At 43.1% G+C, this 19,678-nt stretch overlaps 1 protein-coding gene across 7 annotated transcripts in view; it reads left to right on the plus strand.

Moving 5' to 3' along the window:
* Window positions 1–19,678, plus strand: part of MAP4K4 (mitogen-activated protein kinase kinase kinase kinase 4) — a 173,099-nt gene that overhangs the window by 135,349 nt on the left and 18,072 nt on the right. The window contains exons 13-25 of one of the 7 annotated variants that reach the window (XM_068425227.1): window positions 729–890; window positions 2,993–3,079; window positions 3,741–3,965; window positions 7,311–7,472; window positions 9,476–9,706; window positions 10,635–10,741; window positions 11,683–11,834; window positions 12,530–12,627; window positions 13,940–14,115; window positions 14,515–14,635; window positions 15,837–16,028; window positions 18,423–18,540; window positions 18,810–18,980. In XM_068425227.1, coding sequence (XP_068281328.1) covers window positions 729–890; window positions 2,993–3,079; window positions 3,741–3,965; window positions 7,311–7,472; window positions 9,476–9,706; window positions 10,635–10,741; window positions 11,683–11,834; window positions 12,530–12,627; window positions 13,940–14,115; window positions 14,515–14,635; window positions 15,837–16,028; window positions 18,423–18,540; window positions 18,810–18,980 — 2,002 coding nt within the window. The remainder of the gene's footprint in view (window positions 1–728; window positions 891–2,992; window positions 3,080–3,740; window positions 3,966–7,310; window positions 7,473–9,475; window positions 9,707–10,634; window positions 10,742–11,682; window positions 11,835–12,529; window positions 12,628–13,939; window positions 14,116–14,514; window positions 14,636–15,836; window positions 16,029–18,422; window positions 18,541–18,809; window positions 18,981–19,678) is intronic. The other 6 variants (XM_068425229.1, XM_068425231.1, XM_068425232.1 and 3 more) reach the window with 6 other exon arrangements.

Genomic DNA, 19,678 nt, shown 5'->3' on the forward strand with positions numbered 1-19,678 from the left:
CTTTTCAGACTTGAGCAGACTTATTAGCATCTGTTTGCATTTGGATCATGCATGGAAGCTTATCTGTGTAAGTCTAAAAGCTTAGCCCAGCCGTTTTTCCTCTTTTACATATAGGAGCTTTTGATGTTCTGGGAGGAGCTGAGGTGCTGTTGGTCAGCCTTCCTTCTCTCTTAGGCAAAGTTTTGGGCAGTGCATTAAATTGAGCTTGGTTGTTGGGCCAACACCATGAAATTCTTAGCAGACCATGAACTGCGTTAAGAGAGGAGCTGCTTACCGAAAGCTCATATACTTGTCGTTTGAGTTTTAGCTGATTCAGCGGGGCTGATAATTCCCTTTTGGCAACTTTTAGATAATGTGTTGAAGTCAAGAAAATTGTCACTCTGATTAAGATTTGAGTTCAACAGTTGTTCAGAGATTGAGATTTCAGCATGAGCCTCTCTTGAAAAACAGCAATGTGCTTCCACACCTCAGTTGTCAGGAATATGGTATGTGACTTTGTGTGTGTGCGTGAAGAAACCAGATACAGTAAGCGAGGCTGCTTTTAGGGCTAGTTGTGTGCTGGGTATGAGCTAGTTTCCTGGTGGAACACTTGCATAAAATGTTCTGTCACTCAGTTGCAGAGCTTGCCAGTCCTGGTAGATCCCTCTCTTCACAGTAGAAAACAACCCCACCTCTTTCTTTGATAACAACAAAAGTAAAACTTTGTGGTTTCTTTTCCCTTTTTGTAGCAACAAAGAAGAGAACGGGAAGCTCGAAGGCAACAAGAGCGTGAGCAAAGGCGGAGAGAACAGGAAGAAAAGAGACGTCTGGAAGAAATGGAGAGGAGGCGTAAAGAAGAGGAAGAGAGAAGAAGAGCAGAGGAGGAAAAGAGGAGGGTAGAAAGGGAGCAGGTGAGTCCATGATACAGATATATGCACAATAGGTTTGTTTCTTCTAAATTCTAATTTAGCTTTTTAAAAATTAATAAGCCTAAAGCAGCTTAGAGGCAACCTAACGCTGATCCTTTCATCTTTGTTGTCTTTGACAGCAAATGCACTAACATAGGTCATAGGGCTTTATGGAAAATTCTGGCAGCCTCAATATTCCCTCAAAAAAAGAAGTCTTGTTGCGGTGCTCATTCTCAATTCAGCTCATGCCCCTGGGCTTGGCTAAAACCCATCAGAATTGGCAAAAACATTACTGAGGCTGAAAGTTGTTTCTAGGCTTGTCTTGCTGGATCAGTGGTTCTTGCAGGACATGCCCCTGTTCAGAAGGCCTCCCCGAGAAGGGCAGCTCTGTTGCGTGTCAGCTTCTGGCACCCAGCATTGGTCAGAGGCTCATCATAAACTTGGAATATTCTGAATTTGAGATGGAACCTTTGAGCTGCAGAGGGTTTTCCTTCCTAAAACTTAAATATGCAATCTCTCTTTCTTACTCTATTTAAAATCAACTCTAATAATGTATGCCAGTTTAGGCAGCAAGTATATCTTAAGTTGTGTCATTGTGCCCTTAATACATTGAAAGTACAGGTGAGAAACCTTTTAAACTGTGAAATTCAGCTGCTGTATTTATGCATGAAACCTACATGTTTTAAAATCCTTTAAAAACTTTAATCAGGGTGATAATCAGGGTAATAATTACTGTGCATGTACTGCAAAATACTGATCCCAAATAAAGGGCCAAAACTACTGTCCTAGAGGCTGATTGTAAATTTCCCATTAACTTCAGGAATGCTGGTTTTGGCCTGATATACGTTGATTTTTTCTTACGTAAAGTCCCTGTATTTGCGATCATTGCTGATCGTGCCACTGGGGAATTTTATTGAGTTTATATAAATTTCAAAGTTTTTTGAGTCACAAGGAGATAAGACTAACCAATGGGAATAAATAAATGGAAAATGTCTAATTACAGCACAGCAATTTGCTTTTGGGCAGCCACCGGGTATTCCCCCAGCTGCTTTTTAAACTGTTGGAATGCTAATTACGCACAGTGCCAATAATGACAAATGGTTAATTGATGTGGCCAAGCTGAACCACTCTGAATTTTTTTTTTAGAGAAAAGACATGCCCCCTCTTAGAATTTTTGTTAACCCAAACTATGGCTCAGCCAATGTGCGTAACAACAGTGTAGTGTATCTCATCAGTCTGTCACAAGACTTTCTATAGCTCCCATCACTGTATCACTGATCCATTAATTTCTTTATGCATACACTGTAAATGTGTGCGTGTACTTGTGTGTGTGCGCATGCACATGTTACATACATACTTCCATTAATTGCATGATAGGATGTTACCAGCTTGGGTTTGGTGCTTCAGAGGTTGAGTTCTTCTAGGGGGTCAGGCAAAGCAGTGGGTAAACCTCTCGACCTATTGAGGCTGCAGGTGAAGAGATGGCTAGATTGCAAGAGCAAGCGAGTTTGGTCTAATATCTGTTTCTTGGTGGATGTTTGTTTGTGTCATAACCATTGCATAATTCAGCAAGGCTGGCAGCGTTTGCTCAGGAGAAGCTTCTGGTGAGGGTGCCAGGGGATACGGCAGGGCAGGTCCCAACTGCACTTGGCAGAGCCCCTCTGGGGGAGCTTGCTCCAGGTCTGCCTATACTAAGCCTGGCTCTAGCTGTTGCTAACAGTCCATCGCACCAGTGCAACAAACTAATGTTTAATACAACTTGCATGTGACTTTGTGTTGGCTGTGTTGAGTCAGACTTGCTGTGTTTTAACTTTCCAAAACCTTCAAGTCCATTTTGCTGCTTCTTGAAACCACTTCCAAAATACGTAAGCGAGCTTTGGCCCATGCCGGCAACATTTGCAGGAGTCCAAATTTCAGAATGGAAGGGGCCAAAATCCGATGCTGAGGAGGCAGGGCTTCCTAAATTGTTCTGCAGGCACTAATCCATCCTGAAGTGTGTTTCTCATTAAAGCTGAACTGGGGAAGTAGCGTGTGGTGTTCCACCCAGGGGGTTCTGATGCATTCCTTTTGAATAAATTTATTGCTGGGTAATTTCTATGTGACAGGAGTATATCAGGCGACAGCTAGAAGAGGAGCAGCGGCACTTGGAAATTCTACAGCAGCAGCTGCTCCAGGAGCAGGCCATGTTACTGGTAAAGCACTGTATCTGTTTTGTTCAGTAGCTATAGGATCCATTTGTCCGGCCAGTCCTAGGCCTCCCTCAGTTGGGCACAGCTGCACTGGCAGTATGACAACAAAGGAGCTTGATTAAAAGGCCATTTATGCTAGTGTCGTGGGCTGACAGGCACATATGAGAAGTGCTGTATCGTCACACTGCTTTCTGGGCAGTAAAAGAAGGCTTTATGTTAAAGTGGAACAGTTCTGGTGTGGTGGTCGAGTTTCTGAACAGACCTTGGCATTCAGTGAAGAACTAGAGTGCTTACATTGCAGATCAAAAGCACACGTTACGTAAATCCACCCTGGGATACAATGGCCTAGTGTTGGTCTAAATCATTGTTTTATGAACTTTACACTGGATTTAGTATAAATGACTTTTTTTTTCCTTTAATAAAAATCAGTTTTGACATAACTCTCCAATCATGTCAAGCTTAGCAGTACACTCTCAACTTTCCCAACACGAGACACATGCCATATTGGTCTAACTTAGCTCTTGGTTACACTTTAACAATGAAATAAGCCAAAAAAAAAAAAGGCAACAAAAACCAGAAAGGTGCATTTTTAATGGGATGGATAGGGACATGTCCACCATACAGTCAATGTCATGTCTTGAATTACTCACACGTTCTCTCAAAGGAATACAGATGGCGAGAGATGGAGGAACACCGACAGGCGGAGCGACTCCAGCGCCAGTTGCAGCAGGAGCAAGCCTACCTCCTGTCGCTGCAGCACGATCACAGGCGGCAGCAGCAGCAGCAGCAGCAGCAGCAACAGCAGCAGCAGCAGCAAGAAAGAAGTAAACAAAGCTATCATACCCCTGAGCCAAAATCGCACTATGAGCCTGCTGAAAGAGCACGTGAGGTAAGTCCTGCTTGTGGGCAGGAATCTGCTACCTGCTCCTCTGCCCCTGCCTGTTGGCATCATCATGACTGTGATTCTGCTGTAGTAGTCGGAGGCCAAAGCATTACTCATAAGGGGCAGGATATTTTAAAAAGTTGGCTGCTGGTGTCCAAACCCGAGGGGAAGTTCTGAGTACTTCTGCTGCAATCATTGGAGTTCAGAGTTTTGAAGTATAAAGGGTGGAAAGAAATTCTGGAAGGCTGCAGACTGAGGGGACCTTATCATGTCAGGAAGTTAATCTCATCTGTACTTCATCAGACATGTTTTCAGAGGAAGCTTTGGTGCAGTTGGTGATCTGTGTCTCTGGCAAGTACTGGCAATTGGAAATAGGGAGGCAATTGGAAAGCACAAACCTATGAGGGATGCTTGCATGCAGCACTTGTTTACACATTTGGTGCTTTAGCCCATGCTCTTAGAAATGACCTTCTCATGAACACAAACCTGAATTTCATTAGTTTCATTTTTGAATTGTTAAGTATTCTCTTCTGAGATCAAGTCCTGCTCTTATGAAACTCTGTGGTGCTGCCTTCTTGGACTTCAGGCACTCACAAGTTGATCTGAAGTCATCAGAGTGCTATTTGTTTCAGTGAGTGGTCCCCTGTCTTCACTGGTGCATAGGTAACATTGCTAAGCAAGTAATTGCCTCTTTGATCCGTACTTGGCTCTCTTTCAGCAGTCTTACTCTTATGTTTCCCTTGAGCACCATACTGCCCACAAACCACTAGACTGGGCAATACTGGTCAAAGCGCTTAATGGCATTCATCACCAGCATGTGGGAACTAGGTAAATACATTTTGGAACAAGAATAAAAAAATCCTTGGGGCTGTTGAACATGATAAAATAACTTTAGTCCACCTTCGTCCAGTAGCGCTTTGTTGCCTTTGAAGTATTGCTGTTTGGGCTTGGTGAGCGCAAACTCATTTTCTTGTAGGTGCTATAGTCCAAGTTCTTCATAAACCACATTTGTGCTATCTCAATCTCATCCATTCCTCTTGATGACTGAAGTATCTGGTATGTCTCTCTCCCCTGGAAGAAGCTCAGACTTGTCCAGTATGTGGTGGTGCAGGCGAGGAACCACCCTTCCTGTCCTTGTTCCTGGCCTGCCTCGGTGAAAGCATAATGCCAGTCCACCACTCCTGTCCAACCTGAAGGCTAGCTTTAGAGGGATGCAGAACCGTCTCTGTTCCTCATCTCCCATTTTCCTTTCAGACTTGTAAAGGAGAGAAACTCCTGAAGATTCAAAGTGTTACTTCCTTTAGCAGAACCACTGACTCAGCTATTTTTCTGTCGTGGTATTTTTCTTTTGTGATTGCTCTAGCTAGGAGTAAAGTGAAGGCACAGAATAATTATGTTAGTAGTCAGATCTTCCCAGAGATTGCGTGTACATGTGGTAGAAGTATAGCCATGCTATCTCAGTGCCTGGCAGTGGGAGCAACACCAGTTAATCTTAAAAGCAGGCATTAACTCTAATGTCATTCTTGACATTGGAGTTGGAGAGCAAGTATTCTGTGCTTCATACTTTCAGGCAGACTGCTCTCCAGAGAAAGTCTCCATCTATGGAGATGCTGACCATCAGGATGATAAGCCAAAGTGGGTTAATTTTCCTGTTCTGGCAAAGTCTAATGGGGATTAGGATTTTTTTCCCCCATTGCAGTGGCAATGAGAATATAAGGAAAAGGACTTCTAAGATTGGCTCTGGGAAACAGGGGAGATTAGAGCAAGAAAGGAAGCTTAATACTGTTTTCTGGTCCAGACAGTCAGATGACTGGAACAGGGCCTGCTTCTATCCAGGGATGCACTGGCTATCTCCTTCCCACCTCTTATCTGGTTTTAAGGACATGTGGCTCATGCAGTTTGTGTGCTTTGTGGAGGAAACCTCCTATCATCTACATCTAGACACATGAAAGCATGTTCCTTCAGACAGAAAGACTTGGGGCTTTTCCTTATTCTATTCATAACAAGGAGTCTGGCCTATTTTTTTACAGTTTAAAGGATGGCTCTGTGAAGTTGAACATAGTGGTGAAAATGATTGTATGGTGAAGATGCTTGCCTCCATTATTGTTGTATTTCCCAAGACGTGGTGTATTTTCTGTAGACCTGGCAGAAACTCGTCTGCTTGTTCCCATAGGCAAACTGTTACTGTCCTTAAATTGTGGAAAGCAGAGGCAGGTTGGGTTTGTAAAGCAGCCAGGCTAAGGAGTCCTGGAGACTTGCCTCTGTCTTCTGACATGTGTATATGAACAGCCAGTCTCCCCAGACCATCACTGCTAGGGAGCAATTAGGAAACCACCCCAACACTGGTTTTGTGCTCCAGGCACAAAGGTTAAAGCAAATCTTGTGAGCAGAACCTCAACAAATGAAATCAGCCCAAGCTGCCAGTTTGATCTTTGTTTGACACTTTGACGAAGTGCTGGGATGGCAGAAACAAACATACTGCCCTGATACCAGCAACAGACCATCTTAGGAAGTGGGAGGGTATTTTCTTTCTGCCTGGAGCCTCCCTCCATCTCTTGCCCTTCGTACCTCTCACTTTGTTCGCAATGCTGCGGCCTTGGAAGAGGCGACTTTTCTGCATGGGGACCTCAGTTGATGTTCTTATGAGGACTGAGCACTTTCTGACTTAGTCTTCCCCTCAACAAGCTCTCGAGGTTAGTGTGTACGATCACTTCTGCACCTTCCTGAGAACCAGAAACAAGCCGCTGGGGCTGTTCTATGCAGCCTGTGAGGTCATGTTGGGACTATGTGATAAAAGAGAGGATGACCAGTCCTACAGTTTCATACCTACAGCCAAACAGCCTCCAGTATTTACTGGGTAGAGATGCATATCCTATCTGTTCTTGCAGTGCCAAAGAGGCAAGCGCAGGAAAGCAGATAATCAAATAACATTGGTTGAGTAAGGTGGGTAACTACAGTAAGGGACAGCAATGGGAAATGTACTTTTATATTGTAAAGTTGTTTCTGTTTTCATGTATCCTCTTTATTGTCTGTGAGGAAAATACTATTGCATAGTAACTAGTCTAAGCAGAAAGAAGCCCCATGGTGGTCTTTCCTCATATCACGTCACATCTTACTGCCTGCTGTATCATCTCTTCCTAGTATGGATTTTCCGTATTGGCATACTTGCCACTTTGGTGTAGTTCACTCTGTGTTTTACAGTGCTGGTGAAAGTGGTAGGGAAAAAAATCATGCCAAGCTTCAAATGTATTTGTTTTCTTTATGGTAAAAGAAAGGTGGTAGTCACCTTTGTATTTCTACTGTAATTGGTTTTATTGACTCCGGACTTAACTTCCATTTATTTTGGCTTAGGTGGAGGAGAGATTTAGAAAAACTAATCAGGGCTCCCCTGAAGCACAGTCTAAACAGGTGGGCAAAGTGTTGGAGCCACCAGTGCCTTCAAGATCAGAGTCCTTTTCCAATGGAAACTCAGAACCTGCTCAGCCTGCCCTGCAGAGGCCGATGGAGCCCCAGGTAAGTGCCCAGGAAAATCTCGGGAGCCTGGAGGAAATGCAGAAGTCCCAACATGTTTCCTTCAAATTTGCAGATCTTGTCACTTAGAACATCTTATGTAAAGGGTTACATAAAGCAACTTATTCAGTAGATTTGCTCTTTGTCTATTTTTGCATATTTTATTGATGAACTGATGGATTTATGGTTTTGGTGTTGTGTTGGGTTTTTTTAATATGTATTAGAGCTCGATTAGAACAGTTGCAGTGTGTTATTATCTGTGCTACAGTGGAATGGTGCACTAAACACTGGTGACAGTTGCAGTACACTTTTATAGTTCAAAATTTGATCTGTGCAAGATATTTACTACTAAAAAGGATGCTCAGGAAAGAAATGAGCTGGCTTAGTTTTTTAAATTCTTGTGGAAAAAGCTAACTAAACAAGTGGTTTTTAATAGTATGAGCAGTGCTTCAAAGAGATTTACAAAACATGACTAAGAAAAGCAAGTTTGTTGTCAGTAGGCTTACAGTTACTAAACAGAGCTCTGTACCACCCCTGGAAAATCAAAAAGAGGTTGAAACCACTGAGCTGCATGGCTGCTGTCATTCTGTTGTTTTCTGATGAAAAGCCTCCAGATCTTGGCATCTGTATCTGATAGGAATTACAGCATGAATTTAAGAAGTAACCTTTGTCTAAAACTTAGACATAGCCCATAAATTCTGAGCGATTTAGATATGCTAAATTAAACAGTATAGTTCTGCATTCAGTTCCTCTGTTTCCGTGCAGAATTTTCTTCTCCCAAATTAAGTCTGTTGATGACAATGCAAGCTAAAACTATCCCTGATTGTGACTAGGTATTGCAACCCTTTTGGGCAACAGGAGAATTTGAGCAGACGGGAGAGTGGGAGAACTTCATCTCTTACTCTTTAATTCCTGGCTTTTATTCAAACCTCTATGACTATTTCAAAATATTGGACTTGTATCTTCATGCTCCTTGTGCCAATTACTTCTAAAGTCTGGGTCTTCCACTCATATTAAGGATAATCAGGCTCTTCAACAGCTGTGTGTATTAAAATTGAGGAAATATTAATCATATAAAAACAAATACAAGCAGCCTACTGAAACTGGGGTTGAAAGCAAAATTTTGCTTAATAATTAGGTGTGAACACAGTGTGTTCCTCCATGACAACCTTTCCTCCTCCTTAGTTTCAGAAATTAACTCTGAAATGCAGGTTTATGCAGAAGGTGAGAGTAGGCTGAAGGGTCGATATGGATTTCAATGGAAATCCCAATGGAATTTTAACTCTGGAGTCACTGTTGTGCCTTCTTAGTATATGTAGTTGAATATGTGTCCTTGTATGTGTGTGCTTAGTTTGTGTATAAATATGTATATATGTACAGTGTATAGTATATATGTGGTGTAAGTATAATATACATTGTACATACATATATACAATATATATTATGTTTTTTTTATATATATTGCAATGATTGTGAAGGAATAAAGGCTTTTGTGTTGTAGTCTTTCTCCAAAAGTTTGAAACTGTATCTAGTTCCTAATTTTAATAGGTAACGTAAATGTCTGTCGGATTGCACATTTTACAGCATTCTTTAATTTTGTACGTTTTTTCAATTGGATATCCACTTCAAATTTCCCAACCCACCGGTGCTGCCATGAGACCTGACCAAAGCCCACTGAAGACCAGGGGGAATGGAAGGCGACTTCTGTCTTGAGTGGCCTTTGGTCTCAGGCTCACAGTGCAGATATTGGGTCCCCTTTTCTTCTGGGCACCAGTGTATGTGTATGTGGAGAGCGTATCTCACAAAAGATGCATATGTGCTGTATTTTCAGTCTGTTACGTTCTTTGGGCGCTTGCCTTGCTTTTAAGTGCATTGATTCCACCCCATGCTTACCTAATGCCATAACCAATTTGTCTCTGCCCGCCCCACCTGCCTTTATTCTGTGTTAATTGGAAAGCCAGTTATACTGAGCGCATTGAATGTTTTATGTTTTGTTTTCTTGTAAGGTACAGTGGTCCCATCTGGCATCTCTCAAGAACAATGTTTCCCCTGTCTCGCGATCCCATTCCTTCAGTGACCCTTCTCCCAAATTTGCTCATCACCATCTTCGTTCCCAGGACCCATATCCACCTTCACGCAGTGAAGTGCTAAATCAGAGTTCTGACTCTAAGTCGGAGGTACCTGACCCCACCCAAAAGGCTTGGGCTAGATCAGACAGTGACGAGGTGCCTCCAAGGGTAAGGAGTAGAAAGACAGATGTGTGCTATTTTTTTTATTATTAATTATGACTTTTTTTTTTAAGGATGTGATACCCTGGGCACTGGGAAGACCATGCCCTTATGCCAGCATTGGTAACAGTATTTTAGAAGGCAGATCATAATGTAGGTGTTCAGTCAATGGGTTAATGATAATCAACCTCAAGTACAATATTGAAGCTTCATATAAAATTGGCAATTATTTATAGAATGCAGCTATTTCAGAGAGACAATTTATTATGCAAAGTTAACAAAACATTACCATATTCAGGAAAGAATTTAAAATATCCCTGAGGTTATTGCTCAGAGTTAATTTTCCTCTTCATCTGTTAGCAACCCAAACTATGAATCATACACGTATTTAAAATTGAGATGGAATTGAATAAAAAGGAAACATTCAATATATTTCCTCCTCCTCTCTCCCTCCCACCCCACCCCCCCCCCCCATCCACTGGGATTTGCTTCTTCTGAGTATATTCTTGCTCCCCCACCAGTCTTTGCCTTCTGCTGATCCATTCCCAGGCTTTTGTTTGGTTCCCCTGAGCTTATTCTAATTCTCATGCTGTTTCAGCAAATTGCTTTGTGCCTTCCCTGCTTCAGTCAAAATGCCATATTCTTTTTAAATGTCTCAGTAGTTGGAGGGTAGGGGGGTGTGTATGTGTTCGTGTGGTAACTATTAAACACTACTTAATGTTAAGATTAAACTTTGAGTTCTCTTCAAAATCTGAACAGCATCCCAACTAAGGCTCTTGGTTTTTTGGGTGTTTATTTATTTTGGTCGTTGGTGCTGGCTTGGACTTAGATAAGTGTTGTTAAAATCTTAAGAATATATTCTGTAAGCAGAAAAGGTTTAATCTTCCTCTTTCCTCTCTCCTCTTCATGGGTTTAACACGACCTTTTTTCTCCCAAGGTGCCTGTGAGAACAACGTCCCGATCGCCAGTCCTGTCCCGCCGTGATTCTCCACTGCAGGGCAGTGGGCAGCAAAATAACCAAGCAGGTCAAAGAAACTCCACAAGGTTTGTAAGCCTACATGTCCTTGCCTTCCTGAGTTGGAAGGAAAAGGCTCTTGGAAAGCCTTTTCAGAGAGCTTTTGGCATTGTCTCTTGGATATGAAAGGAAAATGAATTTGGATCCCTTTTCTGTAATGATTAATATTAATTTCCCTTGGTGTAGCACGTGTGCCAGCAAACACTGGCAAAATTTCTTCTCTCTCCTCTTTTGAGTTGCCTGCCTTGTAACTTTTGCAATAATTTCAAAATATCCTTAAGAGTACTGAAAAAGTGTGGCCATTCATGAACATCTTGTCTTTCGGTGCAACAGGTCATCTTGGGTGTAGTTGTGAGGATTACTGGCAGCAGAAGTGTTTATAACATCTGAAGCAAACTGATCTCAGAAACTTTTTGGCCTCTCAGCCAGAATCAGACTTTAAGAGCAGGAGAAGCGTTCGTCAGCTGTGACACAGAGCATCTGAGGTCAGGAAGGGGGACGAAGGGGCTGCCTCCAGAGCTCAGCAGAGCACCGTGGACAGGCCACCCTGGAATTGGCTCACTGGAGAGGGATAAGGGTATTTTGAGAGGGACAGGCAGTGCTGGCTTTTTGGCTTGTGCTTGGGTGGCCTGGGCACTTCTGAGCCAATTTCAAACCTGCCACATGCAGGCTGAGAGAACTATCCACTTTAGGTTAGATACATAAGAATGGCAGATAGCCAGTTCCAAATAAAAAGAATAGCTTATACCCACCTGAACTTTTTTTTTTACCATCTTAAATAAGGTAATAGGTATTTCAAAGGGAGCCACTGCTTGCATTGTGAGGCATCACTGATGCCCTCAGCTCAGTGTTAAGTGCTCTTTCAGATGAGTTATTAGCAAAACACTGAGGAAGAGTAATGTTTGAGTTTAGAAACAGGAATCTGAAACTGAAGTGCGTGACAAAGACTTTCCTCCCTCCCCTGATACAGCAATATAGAGCCTCGTCTGCTGTGGGAAAGGGTGGAGAAGCTCGTACCAAGGCCGGGCAGTGGCAGTTCTTCAGGTTCAAGCAACTCCGGCTCACAGCCTGGCTCCCACCCTGGCTCTCAAAGTGGGTCTGGAGAGCGATTTCGGATGAGATGTAAGTCCTTCCCCCACCCTTCATAACGTGTTTCTAAATTTATTAAGTCATGAATACTCAGTAATGAAGAAGGATGATAGCCCTCACTGGGAAAGACCTTTGAGCATGTGGTATCAAAGATGGGTTAGCTTTCAGTACCCTCCTTGGCTCTGTGTCCTTGCTTGGGAAAGGCAGTGGGTGCAGAAGTTCTGAAAGTATTTCCTGTTCTCTGATTCATGTTCAGTCGCTGCTATGTTTTCCCATGTGCCGAATCTCCATACTCTCATAGCTCACTTCCTCCTGTGTGCAAGGGCACATTTTTCATGCTTGTTGCCTATCACCTTGGTGGTTGCTAAAGGGGTGCAGACTGCTACAGATAGGTCTCAGCTGGGGTATGTTGGATACTGGTGCAGGTTTTCCAGCTTGTGGCCACACTCGAGTTACCCTCTTTGATTTACAACTGTGTGACAGTTTACTTTGGCTTCAGTCATAGGTCAGCTGCACCTATACAGATCACAGCTTATGAAGTTTTTTTTGTATAGTTCTTCAGAGACAATGTAATAGTGAACCAGTGAAACTTAGGTCTTGCTGTCAGGCACCACCTGATAGCCTTCTCACCTCTCTTTCCCACTCCAAAGTGAAGTAAGAAAACATACTTTAGCTCTCTGCTTAATCTGTTTTGTTCTGTTTTCCTTTTGGGGTCTTGACACATGCAGCATCATCCAAATCAGAGGGTTCGCCATCGCAGCGTCATGAAAGTGCACCTAAAAAGCCTGAAGAGAAAAAGGAAGTCTTCAGACCTGTCAAGCCTGCTGTAAGTTGCATCCACTTTCCCCTGCCCGCTCTCTCTTTCTGATAGGCCCACATGAAGTACAGTGTGAGCTTCCATTCACGATGCCGTTGGGGATGAACTTCAGCTTGAGCTGGAGTCTGTACTTGTGGGCACAGCAGCATGTCCTGGGCTCTGCAGTTGCCTGCACATATCACAGTACTTTAAACATTAGAATTTGCTCTGCTTCTGGAATTGATTTCTGCTCTCTGGTCTTCTTCCTTCCTAACCTTTGCCTTTCTCTCTTTCCATCCTGTGCTTCCTTCCTGGGGCTGGACCAATGATCATGCATTTAACCTGAATGTGCCAATGCTGGGCTGAACGGTGCAGGGAGAAGTGGTAAGACCTTAAATTGTTGCTGTTTTCTGTGAAAGACTTCTGACAGTTTCTCTATTTGACTGCTGTTACAGTTGATTACAGCTCTATGTCCAGTTGTATCTTGGGAATCACAACGCGTTTTCATGGTGTTTCCAACTTCCCTTAAAGTTCCTTTTTTCTCTTGCCATTATAATGCTGCAGTAGCACCCAAATCTGTCAGTTAAAGCTGCTTTCTTAAAGAAACAGAGGTTGGTCCTTCACTTCTGATAGTATAATGTGTGAAATATTTGCCATAAACTGTATTCAGCTAAATAAAGCATAGCTGCACAATTGAGAGCAGATTGCACTGACTGCAAACCTGGTTTGCCCACACTCCAAGCTGCAGACAGAAAAGCAGCTTATGTCCCATACTGTTTGACAGCCGTGTGCGACTGAGCTGGTGCTAATGAATCTGACCTCTCAGGTGAACTCAGCGTGGATCCATGCAACTGGAAATGGATCAAAAGGAGATCAGCTCTCTGCGACTGTGCCTTGGGTGGCTCAATAAGTCTTAGGATCTTTCTGCTACCTTGCTGCCTGAATTTCTTGTGGTGGGTGCTGTTAACCTGCGAAGTGTAGGAACATGAACTGTGACAGTCAGCCCCTGTGTGAGAGTGGGTCTGGGTGCTTGTACATGTCCTTCAGATGGTATAATGGGATAAACTGAAGTCACAATCAGGATAGTTTGGATTCAGAGTATGCACATTTTTCTGTAATGTGGCAAGGCCTCCTTAGGTTGACTCTTTTGGTGCTTTAATTTATCAGAAAGTGAGTTTTGGTAACTATCAGGAATGTATAAATCAAAGGAAACAATACTGCTGGGGCTATGGAAACACAGAGATAGACAAGTGAGAAAACTCAGGCACTAATCCAGCAGGATTGTCTTGCAAACTCTTCTCTCTTCCTTGCAACATCAGTTTTTTCCTCCCTCTCCCATTAGGATTTAACTGCATTGGCAAAGGAATTGCGAGCGGTAGAGGATGTGCGACCTCCACATAAAGTAACAGATTATTCATCCTCAAGTGAGGAGTCAGGGACGACGGATGAGGAAGATGATGATATGGAACAAGAAGGAGCAGATGAATCTACTTCTGGACCAGATGATGTCCGAGCAGTGTTAGTTCTTCTAAGTGTTTTGTTTCTGTTTTCCCTCTTAGGGGGTTGAAGGAAAAGGACGTTGGGTATTTTGACTTGTATGTTAGTCCTTTCAGCTTACAACAATCTATGAGCAAGACATAGCAGCCTTGTATATTCACATTTTCAAACATTGAGGGTAATCTTTTCAAGAAGTAGGCTTCTATAAATTATATCTTTTTCCTCTTCTCCCTTGATTTGTTATAAAACAAGAAGTGGTGTTTAACAAACTCCTGACTTTGTTTTTAATAGAGAAGCTTTTCTAGGCATCCACTCTGGTCATAATAGAGATTAATTTTGAGTGTGCCTTGGTGCAGGGCAGCGAAAGCTAGGGCACAAGTGCTATTATCTTACTCCAGTTATTTCTTGTCTGGCAAATAGGTCAACGTTGAACTTGAGCAATGGTGAAACAGAGTCAGTGAAAACCATGATCGTCCATGACGATGTGGAGAGTGAACCTGCCTTGACTCCTTCTAAGGAGGGCACCTTAATTGTCCGACAGGTATTGCTTTTCCTTCCCTGTGCAGTGCTGCACCTTTTCTGTGCTCATTAACCCACTCGCTCATTCACTCATGCTGTTTCTACATTATGTTTGTTGTTCGTATTACCGAGACACAGCTGTAGTGAATTTCAGATGAGCAAGATGTTTGATGCATGCAAAGAGGAGAGTAGCCCTTCACCCCTTGCTACTGTTTTGCATGCTTTCCAGTGACACCCATGGCAGCACCATGCAGAGTACCTCAAAGTCTGTGGGAGAGAAGGGTAGAAAAGCTGCAGGCTGTGGAGCAAGTACCTGGAGCAAGAACTTAGTTTAGTTTTGCCATAGAACCAAACGTGGCTCTCAGGAGTGGGGCTGGGAGGGAGGCTGGGGGGAGCATTCAGTATTTTTTTAAATTGTTTTGAACCTGTTGAGGATTGTAGTTGAGGGCATACAGACCACCCAGATAACACACACACACACACACACACACACACACACGTACATACAAATTCGTCTAACAGTTAGTGTGGGGGAACGGAGAAGCAAAATAGGTGGCGAGGGAGAGAATGTGGACAGAGCTAGAGTGCTGTGTTGTTGCCTTTGATTCTGAAAATATTGCATTTTTGTGCCGCTGAAAGATAATGATTCCCTGCTTTTAAATGAGCTCGTGTGTTAATGAGCGTGCTAGCTTATAGGAGTTCCCTCGGTAATCGCATTTCTGAATTTCACAACTGAATGCCAATTTCTTAATTGAGCCCTCTGGTTTGAAAATTAAGATTTCATGCTTATTGTTTTAAATAGTTAGCTGAAGGCATTCACCAGACACTCCAAGCTCATATCTGTATAGGATTTAAGTTAGTTTTAAACAAAACAAGAGGGGAGGAAATCCTCCCCCCACCCCCAAAAATGTGCTTGTCTGCATTGTGGTGGAAGACTTACTGGCACAGTTACTCTGTTGTTAATTAGTGGAACTGGCCATGCGAGTCACCACATGAGCTAAGTTTTTGCCTGCCAGAAGAGGTGGGAATTTGCTGAATTCTAGTAGCTCTGCCCACTTTCCCTTTCCATCCAGGCATCAAGGCATGGATTATCAGCTTATTTAAAAAAAAAAAAAAATGTTAAAAGGTAGGAAGAGAGCAAGGGAGAGAAGGAGAGAGGTTGTTAGGGATACAGACCTTTAAGCAGCACTTGAGCAAGACAAGTGTGCCTGTTTTTTCTACAGAGTACAGTTGACAAAAAGCGTGCCAGCCATCATGAGAGCAATGGCTTTGCCGGTCGCATTCACCTCTTGCCAGATCTCTTACAGCAAAGCCATTCCTCCTCCACTTCCTCCACCTCCTCCTCCCCATCCTCCAGCCAGCCGACACCCACCATGTCCCCACAGACACCCCAGGACAAGCTAACTACTAATGAGGTATGTCTTACACCACAGCTGGCTGCTTTCGTAGGGTTATAGCAGCATTGCCTAGTAGCTAGTTTGCAAAGGAACTCCAGCCAAACTCCCCTGCTTTTTTTTTCTGTCACCTTCGTTCCCAACCCCCAAATAACACATTTCAGTTCTGTGTAAGAAGCCCTTAACTCTAGAGCAGTCCCACGCCAAACTTGCCAGTTTACTATTTTTGCTTCCTCTTAGTGAGTCATTAATTGCATGGCGTTTGTTTTAAACTAAACTTGACTACTGCATTTTCAAGCCAATACTCTCTTATTTTTTATTTCTGTTTTATTCCGGGAGCAGGCTAATTGCAAGCAGTGTGCCTCTTAAAAATTAGCGGTTAATTTTGGCTTTGTCAGTAAAGGCTGGGCTAGTAACTCTGCACATATGAGGAGCTGCTTGTGGAAACTCACCCTGTGGGAGAGGAAACGGCAGTGGCCACGGAGGGATTTTGCTCTTAAAAGCTTGCCATGGGGATTGGGTGAACAAATCAGGTGTTGCCCGGGAGGGTTGTAAAAGCCTGGGGTATTGTTGTTTTGGAATAATGAATGGGGGAAAATCTTTGGTTTTTTTTCCAAGTATGTGTGAACTCTGAAAAGCAGCTGCGTAAAGATGACTGTTCTTCACCAGCACTGGTTTGCCGCAGGGGGAAGCTCCCTCTTGCTGTCCTGGGCTCGTCCTGGGATGGTACCTTCCCTTACGCACCGAGCGCTGGTGGACAAGCCCAGTCCTTCACGTGTGTGTAACCCCTCGCCGTAGAGGAGGTGCACACGTGTGAACAAAGGGCACCATTTGCCCCTTACCAACCCCAGCAGTAAGTGAGGAACGCACCATGGTGGCTCCAGTCGTGGCTGGGTGGCCAGCCTGGCTCTCGGGGAGAGCGTCTTTCTGTATGCAAGCAGGAGTGGTACAGGGGGAGCAAAACTCGGTGAAAAGAAGCTGCTGCTTCTCAGGGTAGAGCCGTCCTGCCCTGTAGGCGTGCAAGTGCTGTGACAAGAAGGAGAGGTTTCGGTGAGCTGGACAGGCTGATGGCAATGCACATGTTTACCACAGGATCAAAAATGCTTCTGAACCGGGTAGCAGGAGGGTGGGTGGGAAGGTTTCCTTCTGGAAATTCGCTTAGCATAATACTTAATTTTCAGCTACGCTTCGTTGGTCTTTGATCTTGCTAAAAGCACAGTCTTGTAGGTTATAGAGATCAGTTGATTGATCCAGAGATAGGCTTGCTCATTACTTTGATCTAAGCAATAAATAAGTGGGGTTCAGTTAACTGAGCTTGGGAAGTGGAGGCTGTGGCAGTAGCTGGTGGCGAAGGAGCCTTTCGGTATTGAGCTGTGCAGGGAGTGATACACTCCTAAGACCCGTTGCTGTTTTTTGTGCAGAGAGTAGAGGCTTAGAAAGATCAGAGGTTGAAGATTATTTGATGATAAAGAAGTGTCTCTAACTATGTTTGCATAAAGCTGAGCAAAAACCCAGTACTGCTTGGTATAACTTACCCACATGCACGCCCTTCATAGATACGCTTTTTTTTTTTCCACTTGTCCCATTCTGCTTCAGTGTGCAATGTTGTCACTAATACTAAACTGGCAAGAGTTTTTAAGTCATTCCGTTTCCACTTTTAACAGTTCATCATTTCACTTGTCTTCTTCCTTTCTTCATGTTTTTTCATGTTTAGACCACATAACTCAGCAAGCACCAGTGATTTAACCACTACATATTCATAGCTTCATATCACTGTTTGCTACACCTTCCACACTAATGAGCCCCTTTGTTTGATACAGGTTTAATATGTTTCTTTGTCAAATAAAGGTGGAAGAATCTGCTGCAGCTTTCTGGCAAGAGGCTCAGGTTAAACAAAATAGGGAGAATGAACAGTAATGGACACTGAAACATAATCCATCGTAGAAGTGAACGCTTCATCCCAGATGGTTCCGATTTTGTTGCTCAAGCCAAGAGGATCAAACTTCATAATTTACTAAACTAGCTCACTTTAGGAGATGCTTCATAAATACCAAAGCTGTAGGTAGTGGACAGCTTGCAGATAAGATAGTATACACACATTTAAGCAGATTTTTTAAAAAAGAGACATTCCCTTGCTTTGTGCCTGACTGTAGTGGCCAATCCTAAAAATCTTCGCTAGCAGCTGAGATTACAGCGATGACAGTTCAGCTAATTGCATTTCTCTGTAACAAGTGCAGTGTGCATATGAATATAGTTGAGGTGTGCTGCCTGCAGTGCATTGTGTATCTATAAAGGAAGTATAAAAGCTTGGGGAGGCTCTGTAGCATAATTCTGTAGTGACTTAAAAATGTTGGTTGTTGTTATCCGTGCTTTTTATTGTCGTTAATATTAATAAAGTTGAAATTTACATTGCAGACTCAGTCCGCTAGTAACACACTCCAGAAACACAAATCTTCCTCCTCCTTTACACCTTTTATAGACCCCAGATTACTACAGATTTCTCCATCTAGTGGGACAACTGTGACTTCTGTGGGTAAGTAAAGTAGCTGAAGATGACAATTGAAAAAGGGTTCAATGACTTCAGTGGCTCTTTAAAGTACTTATGAATGTTACCATCATGCTTTTTATTTGATTTGCAATGGATTGCATAGTTTATTTCGTTTTTCCATTTACATTTCTTACAAAAAGAAAGACTTGCTCAATATTCTCAGCTACTGATATGCATTGTTTGGTGTAAAGAAAATAGGGCCAGAATTTAGCACTTAAGGGTTATTACATGCACTTTGCTTTTCTTTTTTTCAGTAGGATTTTCTAGTGAAGCAATGAGATCAGAGGCAATAAGGCAAGACCCTACACGGAAAGGATCAGTTGTCAATGTGAATCCCACGAATACGCGGCCACAGAGTGATACCCCAGAGATTCGCAAATACAAGAAGAGATTCAATTCTGAGATCCTGTGTGCTGCCTTATGGGGTAATGCAAACCTGTTCTTCCCTTGCCTTCTGCACTTCTGAAGTGCAGATGTGCCAGTATGAGCTTAAGATCTTCGAAACCGTTTCTCTGAACCCTTAGCTGTTTGTCTACATTTATTCAATGCTTGTTTACATCTTTTTGTTGCAAGAGCTGATTATCATTATGCTGCTTCTGCTTTTGATATAATTTCCCACTGCTGTATATATGCTTCTGATGGCACAGTTTAGACTTCATTCAGCTGATCGGGATGTCCTTTTCTCTCTAGCCCCCGTTAATGTATCTCTTGCAACATCTGGGAACTTGTGGTCATCTTTGCATTGTACACCTGGTGCACATGGGGTATTCCATTTGAAAAATCATAATCTTCTTGATCCTCTTGCTAATGTGTTCTTGCAAAGGTTGATTAAGATGTGTTTCATAAGATGGCTTTCTGCCTCAGTCATCAGTTTCTGTAGGAAGGAAGAGAGAAAAGAAAAGGGTAGGAGGAACATTTTCCAGGGTGAGACTGTGGCTTGGTTTCGTTGAGAGTGGTTAGGGCTGAGAGAAGCTGGGTATGGGATGTCAGCTGACCAAGTGTGTCTGGCCTTCTTGTCACAAGGGATAATTTGTGTCGGTATCAGACAATTAGTCAGGATCCTACGCTGGTGAAGGACTTGCAGCAGGCAATAAGCACTGCTCTAATGTGGAATCGCTGCTGC

This window comes from Nyctibius grandis, chromosome 2, assembly GCF_013368605.1.
Source record: "Nyctibius grandis isolate bNycGra1 chromosome 2, bNycGra1.pri, whole genome shotgun sequence".
Taxonomy (NCBI): Eukaryota; Metazoa; Chordata; class Aves; order Nyctibiiformes; family Nyctibiidae; genus Nyctibius; species Nyctibius grandis.